This window comes from Jatropha curcas, chromosome 10 (genome assembly GCF_041381405.1).
Source record: "Jatropha curcas cultivar XTBG-Jc1 chromosome 10, XTBG_Jcur_1.0, whole genome shotgun sequence".
Classification (NCBI taxonomy): Eukaryota; Viridiplantae; Streptophyta; class Magnoliopsida; order Malpighiales; family Euphorbiaceae; genus Jatropha; species Jatropha curcas.
Genome location: NC_143160.1, coordinates 13,730,580 through 13,743,463, shown reverse-complemented (window position 1 = coordinate 13,743,463; position 12,884 = coordinate 13,730,580). Strand labels below are relative to the sequence as shown.

Below are 12,884 nucleotides of genomic sequence, written 5' to 3'. Positions count from 1 at the left end.
ACCGAGACTTGTAATAACTCCAAGACAATCTAATATTCTCTAAACCCATTATTAACACGGCGCAGTTTAACAAATGTCAGTTTCAGTTTTAACAAAAATCTCAGGAAAATGAAATGAAAAAAAATAATAAAATTACTTATAATGTTTTTGTAAAATTTTAAATATTCTAAAATAATTTTATTAATGACTAATTAAATTTTACTTTAAATATTATACTTGATAAATAAATAACGTTACGATAATGCCTTTAATGAAATTTAAAATGTTCTAAAATAACTTTATTAAAGACTAATTAAATTTTATTTTAAATATTATGCTTAATAGATAGTTAACGTTAACTATAACCTTATTAATGACTAATTAAATTTTATTTTAAATATTATATTTAATAGATAATTAACGTTAACTATATACCAATTCAATTTTATTTTAAATATTATGCTTAATAGATAATTAACGTTAACTATAAATTAATAAATATATTTTATTTGTAATTAGTTTAATGTTACATAATAAGGCTATACATGAAAATTAAATATTCTTTTATTTACTATATATGTTTTTAATTTATTCAATTTAGGATTTAAATAATTAAATGTTAGAGGTAAATACATATTATACATTCAGTATTTATTATATACATTATTTTTCTATTAGACTTGAATGTACCAGTTTTCATAAAGCACATATGCTTCATAAGTCTCGACTAGGATATATAACACTCTATATACAGCTTGCCAGGCTGATATAACTAAAAATTGCCTAAAGTCCAAAAAAAAAAATTGCCTATGTTGCTTTAGTTCTTGAAAAATAATGGGCTATGGTCGAACCACGTTTAACTACAGTAGGCCGCTTATGAGGGCGAAGCCAAACCCGAATTTCGTTTTGGATTTCTGGTGGTAACTCATCAATCACGGATGGATCAATCTCATCAATCCTGTAATTCCATGCTTCCCTCTGTAAATTCTGACTTGAACTGTGTCTGTCACCATTTGTCCTGCAATCTGCAAGAAGACCAGGTTTTTAAAGAAAGGAATTAGAATCATAAACAATAATGGAAACAGAAATGGTGTCACAGAATCATTCTGGATAATATCGAACCATTCTGAATCAGCCACTACGCTGTGAATTTTCGAAGCCATTTGCAAAATAACTCAAATAAAATAAACAAGAATTCAGTAAAACACAAGTTAAAAATAGAAATAATAAAATATGTGAAATATTAAGTTGATAGCTGATAGCTGATCAAAACATGAGAACTCTCGTTTCTCATGTTTTGTCCACCATTTCTAAGCAATTAGTGAATAACATAATGGATAAAAATTCAGTTACAAAATGACCAAAATTTTAAAAAACATGAATCTCCTTTAGCAGCTCCACTTGGTTTTGTTTTGAATCTAAATTCAACTCTGGGGAAGAAGAAGAATTAAGATAAAAGTAGAAAGTAGAAGTGGGATTTCAAGATAACTGCGGATGAAGAAACTTTAGTACCTTTAACCATGTCAACATTTTCCAATTTTGGTGAAGAGCAAGTGGGATTACCACTCTTGAAAAACTGGAAGATTGTCCCCTGTTATAAAATAATAAAAGAAACCGAAGAGATAAAAAACATATTAGGAAGAATGTATATACACATGGTATGGAACTAAATTATCCGAGCAGTAGAACTAAATTAATGCAAACTTTACAGAAGCACAAAAATAAATTTGCAAACTTAACAAACACTGCACACTTACATAGAAATCACAAAATAAATAGACATGTAGGTAAAAGTAACTCTAATAGTGCATATGATAGCAAACCTGATAAAGGAAAAGTTTTGGAAGTATTACAGTTATGCCTAATGATTTTACCAGCCAATTAAAGCGAGAAATTAAGTTAGAAGGCAAAAATCAGCTGTGTGAGCAAGTGTAAAAATTTACCTTGACTTTCAAAGCATTTGCTTTCTGTTCTGTTTGTTCTAAGCTAGGCAATATAACCCTTGGGTCATCCCCAGAGAAACATCCCTGTGAGTCACTTTGGTTAACTCCTGCGCAACTTTCACTCCCTGAATGAACACTTAACCTTGATTACAATGTGGAACACAAATTTAAAGGTCACTGGAGGAAACATAAGCTATTCCCATTACAATGAGATTACACCTGGGGGCAACAGTTGTGAAGTTTCTGTGGCAAAACCATCTTTTGTTTGTTTGAGTGAGGAGCAAAATAAATCCTGTAAATGTCAGAACCACATATTTTAGACATTTATTAAGATTCAGAATATGAAGGAAAAAAGTGAATAAAGTTTCTTCTTTTATCTTGCATTAGTTTGTTTTCAAACCAGTTCTCATTTTCAAATTAAATGAGATAAACAAAGGATATCACTCTAGGAAGTTGGAATTAGTGAAAGACTTATTACTGGCTTTCATATATACATAAGCATGAAATTCACTCCAAACATGGTAAATCAATTTGAGATCTCTCTTCAAACAGTGAGATCTTACAAGATCTGAACAAAAACCAACATATGCAGCAACTGATATGAAAGTTTCCTAGTAGAAGAGCATTTAGATATGCAAAATAGATTTTTTTTTTTTTTTCTCCTATTCAAAGAACCAATTGAATTAAATCATAAAGATGAAACATTTCTATCATATGTAAATATAAAGAGTAAAATGAAAAAGTGAAAAAAGTTTAAGAATTGAAATTATTCTACCAAATGTGAAAATTTATTTCACTTGGACCACAAAACATGAAATATATTAAAACACATCAAAGGTTCAAACTTCTACACCAACAAAATCACATGATGAGCAGTTTACTTGCTCCATATTTTGATTGTTAATTGAAATGCACTGCACAAGAAAGTGCCCAAGTCTATGCAAGCATGTTTTTATGATTTTTACAAGTTACAGCTGATTTTCTGGAAATCATATGACATTCCCCAACATGTTTTATATTCAACCAGTATCTATAACGTTCATGAGACTAGCATTCGTCTTAAGCAAAATGATTTATATTCCTATCTAAAAGCACAATCATCAAAGATATTTTTGTTCAGTTAAAAACTAATGAAGCTGCTTTCATTGAAAGCTTATCTGTCAATACGATGTTTTCCTTTTCTTGTTGCCCCAAATAGGGGACATCAATTTTCGGCTCAGTTGATTCTGGTTCTAAATAGTTTTCAGTACCTGAAATGAAATCTTCATTAAATTGTGACAGGAATATCAGAAAATAAAAAAATAAATAAAAAAAAGGAGAGAGAGAACTAAAAACTAAAATTCACAAATGCCAATGCATAAAATGAGAATCACTTGAGGATGATACTGGTGTAGCTTCTTGAATGGAAGTATTTTGCATTTGTTTTGAAGACGAGTGGGATGGGTATTGGCCTTGAAAATATTTCTTGATTGAACATGTTCCCTACAAGAAAGAAACATTTGATCAAGATCAAGCCAATCATTTCACTCAAATGAATTAAATTTTCAATACTTGTATCCAAAAATTTTCTTGTCATTTTGAAACTTCAAATAACTTAATGCACCCTTGGAAAGCTTTAAATCTTTCTGAGCTCTAGGACCATGTTTTATGCTAAGAACACTAAGCAACAGATAACATTTGATTTAGTTAGGGAAATATCTGTCTTATGAACAAAAAGAAACGGTAGAAAGCAACAAGTAACCAATAATCATATGTCAAGCAAAAGCTTCTTTTCCTTGGATAGGAAACCCATCCGCATGATTTGTTTTTTTCTCTATAATGTGGGCAAATACCAAAGAGCATAACTTGACAAGAGAATCCACAAATCACCAAGGTCTAGAAAAAGCATTAGATCCAGATATATGACAGACTAGATGTTATCTAACTTACGCAAGGTACAGCAACAATTTTACTTGCTGATATAGAGAGAGCTGTTACTCCCCATCCTTTGTGATGACTTCCTTGAATCTTGGTTCCATATGATCCCAAATATTCACGTAATCCAGCTTGAAAAAGATTGAATGCATCTTCTTGAATCTTGGCAGTCCCATACCTCAAAGGACAAGATTTTGAAGGGAACTTTTTATGTGAATCTGAGTCACTAGACTGCAAGACACCTCTTGATGAGGACAAAATTTTACTGGTAACTTTGTATGGTATTTGATGGGTGAAAAGAAAGTGAAAGCAAGCTACAATGGGCAAATATGATATAAAGTTAATAAACAGGTCAGGTGGAAAAAGCCACTACCTTGTATGCATTAGCATGCAAAGTAAGGGTATGTGCCATCCGCTTGTTTTGGTCCAGATCAGAACACAGCCGTTCACTAAGTTCCTCACAAAGTTGATTAAGCCAATGTTGAACCTGAGATGGAGCAATATAATGATATGCCACAAAATTAGATGGAATTTGTTAATGATACAAAATGCTTAGGTGAAATATGGAAAATCAGAACCATCCTTTACATAAGATTGCCCATCAAAATTCTGTAAACTTATTTATCAAAATTTATATGTTCACTAAATTTAGAAACTAAAGGTAATTGATTTAATTGATCAAGAGGGAGTCATCATGTCAATCATTATTTGAAGAGGTTCCTTAATTAGTAGGGCATATTGTGAGATATGACTGAAGGAATCTATATGACTTTACAATTTTCATCAGAAAAAAAATATGATGGTGCCATATATTTCCCAACATAATACGTTTTCCCAAATACCAAGCACGCTTCCAAAGACATTTTGTTTTTTGTTTTCATATTTGTGTACAGCAAATTATCTAACTTTATAATATAGGAAGCACCCAATAAGTTTCAAACCCCAGAGTGGATATTTAAGAAATTGGCAGTATCCATGCCACATAGTGGTGACTGAGGAGCAGGCATTAAGATTGATAACAACGGCACAAGAATACAATAAATCTTGCAATGCCAATACTTCAAGCCAAGGGAAACTATATTTAACCAAATTGTGAACTAAAGCAAAGTCCAATAAAATTCATAGGAACAATTGTGAAATTACAAAACCTAGTGAACAAATTATTTCTTTTGTTTAAAACTAAATATCAGCAGGCATTAAGATTGTTAACAACGGCACAAGAATACAATAAATCTTGCAATGCCAATACTTCAAGCCAAGGGAAACTATATTTAACCAAATTATGAACAAAAGCAAATTCCAAGAAAATTAATAGGAACAATTGTGAAATTACAAAACCTAGTGAACACACTATTTCTTTTGTTTAAAACTAAATATCAAATTAATAAACTTCACTGTGATGAGTGAATGAAGAGACGACATACAGCATTACCAAAAAGAATTTATAGCACTCAAATAAAATCCTTACAGAAACAATTGTCTTTAAAGCCCGAGGACCAGGAAATGTCTTTCCAGAACCATGGCTCTTAGGAAGAAGGCGTCCCTGAACTTCCTCCCCATTGATTCCTCTAGCAATGTTCCACAACCACAAACTGGAGTTCAGGTGAAAATATAGGAATTAGGATTACAATTTTGACAATAGTTTGATAACTATGTACACAAAAAACCAACTTGTATTCATCATGCTTAAGATTTGTTCCACAGTATAAACTCAAACATAAATAATTTGAAAAAAAAAAAAAAAAAAGTTGTTAAGAACATCAAAATGTTTGAGAAGAAATGAAGAATTGAGAGCAATATATATGTTACAATGGTGGATCCAAGCCCAAGTCCCTACAAAGTATATTCTAGAAGAATTAAAAAGGCTGGGGCCATGATGTAAATACTGCCACAGAGGTTGGAGACCAAGGCACCCTGCCACCTCAGCAAAGTAGTTATGGGAGTCTATAAATGGAAGGCACGAGGATGGGAAGAGCATCTTTGGAATCATTCAGTTTTTGGCAGAATATTTTCTGCAACGGGCTTGGGTGCGGATGGAAGTTGGGTTGATGTGTTTTGGGTCAAGTCCACAACCCAGCATAGAGATAAAATTGCCACATTGGATTTGACATTTTGTTCTGCTCATGCCCAAAACAAGAATGGAGCAGCGATTGGAACAGTTAGAGAAGACTGCAGCAACCATTGAGGAATCCTTTACCTCTTTCAAACTTGATAATACCCATCAGTTTTCAGAATTCCAACAAAATTTCAACGAGCTCAAACAAATCCTTCTTAAAGGTAAAACCCAAACTGATGAAACGCCTCCATCACCTTCTTCATCCCATCACACCACTTCACCCACTTTCCTGGGGTTTGCTTGCAACCATTTTTCTTTTCTTCTTACTTAATTTGCTCATTTGTTTCCTGGTTCTTGATTTCCAGAATCGATATTGTAAACAGTTACTTTCATTAATAGAATTTCCAGCTTTTCCATTCCAAATCTCAGTTTTCTGTTCCTATTAAGTTTACTGTCTTTTTCTTGCTGCATCTTCACTCTAACAATATATGGCACATGTATCCTAAAAAGAGTTTAGAAACTCCATGTGGAAGACAACATTGTGCTTTAATCTATTCAGAACTGACAGTACAGTAGAATAGAAGTACAATTTCCAAATTTTTATATTTTACCAAAGCTTTGTGCACACATAACAGAATTCTTTAATCTAAGAAATTAAAACACCTATATTCTTCACACTCATCAATATTTCTTACCCTGTATTTATGCCATAACGGTCTTGCAGTTTTGCCTCTGAAAACTGCAGCAGATCTCCAACTGTGTTTACACCCAGATCAAATTGTAAGGAAGTCCCCAGTTTCCCACCAAGTTGTTTCCTACAATCAAATAATGAATTATGTTCCACGTCAAAATAGCAAATCAATATCAAAATGAAAAGATACAGAAAAGGGAAATGTTTTCGATTTATGCATCAATGATTCTAGCCACACCCAGTATCCAAACTTAACATTCTTAGCTATTCAATACCGCATTTGTGAGTAAACAAACTTACATTTTCTTGATTGGTAAAGAATCAAGCAATTCTTTTACAGATGAGAAGGGCACAACAGTTTGTTGAGCGGGTTTATTCATACCACTTACAAGTTTGGCCAGCATCTATTAAGAAATCCATTTGCAAGCATTTGCACCATGTCATTTAATAAATAAATAAGAAATGAGCTTATAGAAGATCATACTTATTTGAGAAGAAACCAACTTATTTGAGAAGAAACCAAACTTTCCTACCTTATTATGAGCGATGCCAGCAGAACATGTAAATTCAGTCTCCTTCAAAACTTGCATTCTAAGTTCTGCAACTATGAGGGCTCCACATGCTAATAACTTGTCACGATGATCAGCATCATCCCGACATAGCCACTCCCTCACATTTTCTTTGGCATCAATTCCATTCTGAATTCACCGCAAAATCAAGTGTAACAATATTATGTGAGAGAGGAAAAAAAATAGAACTCCACCAATGATGAGGCTGATAAAAACCCTTAGATATCACTTTCTAACAAAAGGATTCTGTTCCTGCGATTCACTAAATTATAACTTTACATTTGAATTTGTAAGAAGAAAGCAAAACAAAAGGTCAGTAAGTTAAGACCTCAAAAGCTTTCTCTTCTTCACTTTGTTTGCTTTATAGAGAAGCTAAGGAAAGTAATAAGCTGAAAACTGGGTTGTGTAATGTTTTTTGTCTTCAAAGAATTACAGAATCAGATAATAAAAGTTTGCAAAGTAGATCATGTAAGGAAAGAAGCCAGTATACTTTCGCAATTTCAATTGCCAAAAAATCTTCTTTACAAGAAATGACATTAAAAATAGTTCCATACCTCATTCTTAAGTCCTAAAACATGTGATTTGAGAGCTTCATCATGAATCATTTCCAAGCTCTCAGGAGGGTGTTCTTTCAGCATCGCTTCTGTAGAATCAGTAAGGTCAAGATAAACTTCATCAATAGAAGCTCTCTCACATCCACCCTTCCTTGCAAGAATAGAAACCACCTACAAATGTAATTATCAAAACAATGAAAGTGATGAATTTTCAATGTAAAATCGCAAATTACAATGTTTACACAGTCAAAATAGCAAAATCCACATACCTCAGAACCTGCATTGCGGTAAGCATTTAAATCAGCTTTACCACGAGCTACAGGGACTTGTACAAGTTGAATCTGAGGGCAAACTTCTTTTGCTTCGTCACCTCGCATAGAACTAAAATTAAATTGTACAAAAATTGTTATCAACAAAAAAGAACCGAAAGAATCGGCTGAAGCTTTCTACATACCGTTTCACTCCAAATTTTCGAGCTTCGTAACTAACAGCGATCAAGGCTCCACCTTTCCACTCATTGTACTGCACAACAGCAGTAGGCAAACCCCTTAATTGTGGCTGCTTTCGCTGCTCGACTACATTTGAAAAATTGCGAAACAATTAGGCTATAATAAGGAAGCTATTGATAAAATCAGAGAGGAAAAGAGTACAACAGACCTTGAACATAGAAACAATCCATGTCAATGTGAGCGATAATTCTTGAATCGTATGATTCCGGTCTTGCCACCGGCATTTTCTTCGCTTTTATTTCTTCTCCTCTTTCCCTCTACTCAGAGCAGGAAACGATAAACAGAAAGAGAGAAAAGTTTCTGTAATGGTAACGTAGGTGTCACGACCCAAATCCATGCGCTGACCGGCACTAGGGCCCAGGCCACCGAGACTTGTAATAAGTCCAAGACACAAATCTAATATTCTTTAAACCCATTATTAACATGGCGCAATTTAACAAATGTAAGTTTCAGTTTTAACAAAAATCTTAGGAAATGAATAATCCATGGATCTATCTATATACTATATATAAAAGTGAGAATAGTATATATAAAAGTGAGGATGAGAAGAATAATGAAAATATCTATAATACTCTTAATAAAATTTTAAATATTTTAAAATAATTTTATTAATGATCAATTAAATTTTATTTTAAATATTATGTTTGATAGATAAATAATATTATGATAATGCCCTAAATGAAATTTAAAATATTTTAAAATAACATTATTAATGACCAATTAAATTTTATTTTAAATATTATGCTTAATAGATAATTAACGTCAACTATATACCGATGCAATTTTATTGTAAATGTTATGCTTAATAGATAATTAACACTAACTATAAATTAATAAATATATTTTATTTGTAATTATTTTAACGTTACATTATAAGGCTATACATGAAAATTAAGTATCCTTTTATTTACTATATATGTTTTTAATTTATTCAATTTAGATTTAAATAAATGTTAGAGCTAAATACATATTACATATTTTCAGTATATATTATATGCATTATTTTGCCCTATTTAATTTAATAGATAATAAAATAAATTTATAATCTATATTATATCTACCTATCTATCTACACTATATATAAAAGTGAGAATTGGGGAGGAGGTGTAAAATTTAAAATACTCTAAAATAACCTTAGTCATAGCCAATTAAAAAATTTTTAACATAAAATTATATATAATATCTCTATAATTTGATTGGATTTTTTTTAACTTTTTTTAATAGATAAATACATATAGATAATTAAGCCTTTGAAAATTTAAAATTTTACTATTATATCTTACTATGTATAATTATGTTTTATTTCATTATATTATTGTATAAATTATTAATAATAATTAAATAATTTTAATAATTATTATTATTATTTATTATTTTATTTTTATTTATTATTATGGTAATTTATCTTCAACATTATTATTTTAAATGAGTATGTGTAAATATGAGGCATTTGAAATTTTTCTTTTTATTTTTAAATAAATATATCTAGATGATTAAGATTTTGATTTAAAAAGGGTAAGGTTAAATTTCTTTAATTACAAATTGTACTCTAATTTGGTTGGCTAAAAATAAGATAAAAAATTATTATTTTTAAACATCTCGAATTTGATTAATTATATTGATATCTTATTTAATTCAAATTCTATTCTTTGTATTAAAGAATACGATTTTAATAATAAATTTTTTAAATGATTTCGTGATTTTGATTGGCTAAAACTATAATAGTAAAATTTGTTATTATTTATAAATATTTAATTTGATTTATTAGATTAATTTCTTATTTTATTGTTGAAGTATATTTATTTACTAAAATAGATTATAATGAAATTTATTAACAAAATATGTAGATTAATTATAAAACGTGAAATAAAAGCTATATAATGATTTTTATAAATCAATTTTGTACTTAAATAAAAAATAAAAGCAGCTAGCGTATAATGAAAACTATATGAATCGGTATGTTGAAGATAATATAAATGACATATTTCATATTTGAATTGCTATTTTAAAGAGAGAAACAAATATATTAATTTTTTTCAATGAGATATTACAGTGCAAAATATATAATTAAAAATAATATTTTACTGTATATATAAAAACCACTATATCTATTGCAATCTAAATAAGAATTTATAGTTCAATTATATAAATAAAAAAGCTAAACAAGTATAAAAATTGAGCATATAACAAGTATAGTCAATATGCATTGCACATCCTAAAAAGAACTAGTCTATATAAAAGCTGAAATAAATAAGAAGTTCAACTTTCTTTCTTTGTTTAACATTGTGTTTTTTTTTTTTAGAAATTTTTTATTTTTCTGTGTCGTGATTAGATAACTTAAGTATTTTGATTAATATTTTATTATAAATTATCTATATCCAATTATCTAAATTACTGAATTTTACCTATATATAATTATCTACCATAAAATAGGGTTTGAGTTATTTAAATTATATACTCTACCTAAAATATAGCCCGGTTAGTTGAATTTTAAATTGAATTACAAATTATACTTTCTATATAACACTACACTTCTAATGATTGTTATCTCATCTATATTAATTGAAGCTACTTTTATTTAGCTTTTTATTTTTTATATTTTGATTGGATGCTTTAATTTTTTAATTTAAAAAATAATTAATATTTAGTAATAATAATGATTCATGCAATTAATCTATTAATCTATATATTTTAAATCATTAGAAAAAATATATTTTATAGTTAATAAATATGGATATTTATAATTTTGAATTTTTATTCATAATTATATAGTATTCTATATAAACAATCTTTCTACACCTCCATCTTTATCACTACACATCCATCTTTATCACTAGCTTTATTTTTTTATTTGGATATTAAGAGAAAGAGACGCGGAGTAAGTAAGGAGAAAAAGACAATAACTAAGATTTTTTATTTAATTTCTTTTATTTGCTCGGCTTAACCTATAAAAAAAATCCCGACCTGTACGATTCGTTAGGATATCACTTTAAATTGACATCAGTCTCCTGGGCACCTAATTTAAAAGGTTTGTATTATTATCAACTTAAATCAATTTCAACTGGGGTTTGTAATAAAAAATTAATAAAGTGGATCCCTCGTAACCAAGGTCGGCTAACTTTAACCTAACCTATCAGAACGACCCCTTTTTTTTTTACCAATATTCACCGTTAACTTTGTCCAAAACCCACTGATCAATCACCAAAAACCACCAACAAATCAAAGTCAAGAAAACAAATTTGCGTTCTCCTTATTCAATTTCACAGCCTGAGTCAAATTTGAATCGCTGCGTCAAACTGCTCGCTCCGATTCGTCCCCACCACCAACTCAGCTCTCCTGAACAACGCGTCTCCTTTCTCACTCTCTGTCAACGACTTCAAGGCGAGCGGCGATAGAGCCACATCGAGCGAGTCAAGCGCGAAGGTCTTAAATCCCTGTAGTAGATCCATAGATAAAGCTTTCAGTATATGAACCGCGACATCTTTGGGATCGAGTGAGATGGCTTTGTCGGCTTCATCTTCAGCCTTTTTGGCTAAGGAGATAGTAGTAGAGTGAGAGTTTGTTAGTTGTTAAACTTGTTTTTTATTTTTAGTTTGCTGTCATAAGCTTCAGCTGGAAATTGTAGCTGTAAGCATTTAAGTTTTTATTTGTTTTATTTCTCCATAAAATAAGGACTAGTTAGTTAATGTGTTGAACTAGTTTTTAGGAAGTGGCTTAGTGGAAGTAATGTGTTGCTGAATTGTAGCAGGAGATTTGTTATTTTTCATTATATAAGAAAAACGGTGTTTGTTACTATCTGTAACACACCACAAAAAGATTGTTAATTCTGAGTGTCTTTGCTTCTTCTTTATCTCTGTTGTTTACATTTGGTATCAGAGCCTCAAGATCAAGGCCTGATTTTAACAATATCTCATTTAGAAATTGAGCTGTCAAGAAGAGAAAGAGAACAAAAAACAGAGAGAGGAAATGAGTGAAACAAGCCAAAACACAAGTGCGACTGGAGATGATATCTCGAATGAAGTTGGTGTACGAATTCAAGAGAAGGAGGGATTCGTTACACTCAAATACCCAATGCTGACGAGATGTAATTATGCAGCTTGGGCAATTAAGATGGAGGTATTCATGATGGCACAAGGTGTTTGGGAGGCAATTGAGTCACTAGAAACTGTTGATAATCGCAAAGATAAGATGGCATTGGCAGCCATTTATCAAAGCATTGGAGAGGACACACTGCTACAATTGGGCGCTAGGAAAACAGCCAAGGAAGCTTGGATCATGTTGAAAAACATGAATCTAGGTGCAGACAAGGTGAAAGAAGTGAGGACGCAGACACTCTGGCGAGAGTTTGAAGCATTGAAAATGGGAGACTCAAAGAGTATTGATGAGTACTCTGGGAAACTCACCATAATTGTCAACAAGTTGAGAGGCCTCGGCAATACTGTGGATGACATCCAGGTAGTAAAGAAACTCTTACGATCCACCTCTGCAAAATTTCTTCAAATTAATTCAACTATTGAGGAGTTCAGTGATCTCAAAACAAAGTCAGTCGATGAGATCATTGGATCACTCAAGGCTCATGAAGAAAGGTTGCAAGGGTTTGGAGAAAAAGAAGAAACGGTACTCCTCACTCGTGCAGAATGGAAGGCACGAGAGAATGCAAAATCCTTTA

At 30.9% G+C, this 12,884-nt stretch overlaps 1 protein-coding gene across 5 annotated transcripts; it reads right to left on the bottom strand.

Moving 5' to 3' along the window:
- Positions 1-598: 598 nt before the first annotated feature.
- On the bottom strand, positions 599-8,567 carry LOC105628335 (DNA polymerase eta). 5 transcript variants are annotated; one of them, XM_089726856.1, is made up of 16 exons: positions 8,364-8,554; positions 8,161-8,281; positions 7,976-8,087; positions 7,707-7,877; positions 7,117-7,281; positions 6,884-6,987; positions 6,588-6,707; positions 5,305-5,428; positions 4,210-4,323; positions 3,852-4,067; positions 3,296-3,404; positions 3,077-3,172; positions 2,142-2,216; positions 1,923-2,047; positions 1,492-1,570; positions 599-1,004 (listed from the first exon to the last, which is right to left on the bottom strand). In XM_089726856.1, exons 1-16 carry the CDS (start codon positions 8,437-8,439, stop codon positions 787-789), a joined length of 2,025 nt encoding a protein of 674 aa, XP_089582982.1. In that variant the 5' UTR covers positions 8,440-8,554; the 3' UTR covers positions 599-786. The 5 variants fall into 5 exon arrangements, 4 of the variants coding, with proteins under 4 accessions (XP_089582982.1, XP_089582983.1, XP_089582984.1 ...); XM_089726857.1 differs by having other exon boundaries at positions 2,142-2,214; positions 3,090-3,172; XM_089726858.1 differs by having other exon boundaries at positions 3,101-3,172.
- Between the last annotated feature and the right edge of the window lie 4,317 nt (positions 8,568-12,884).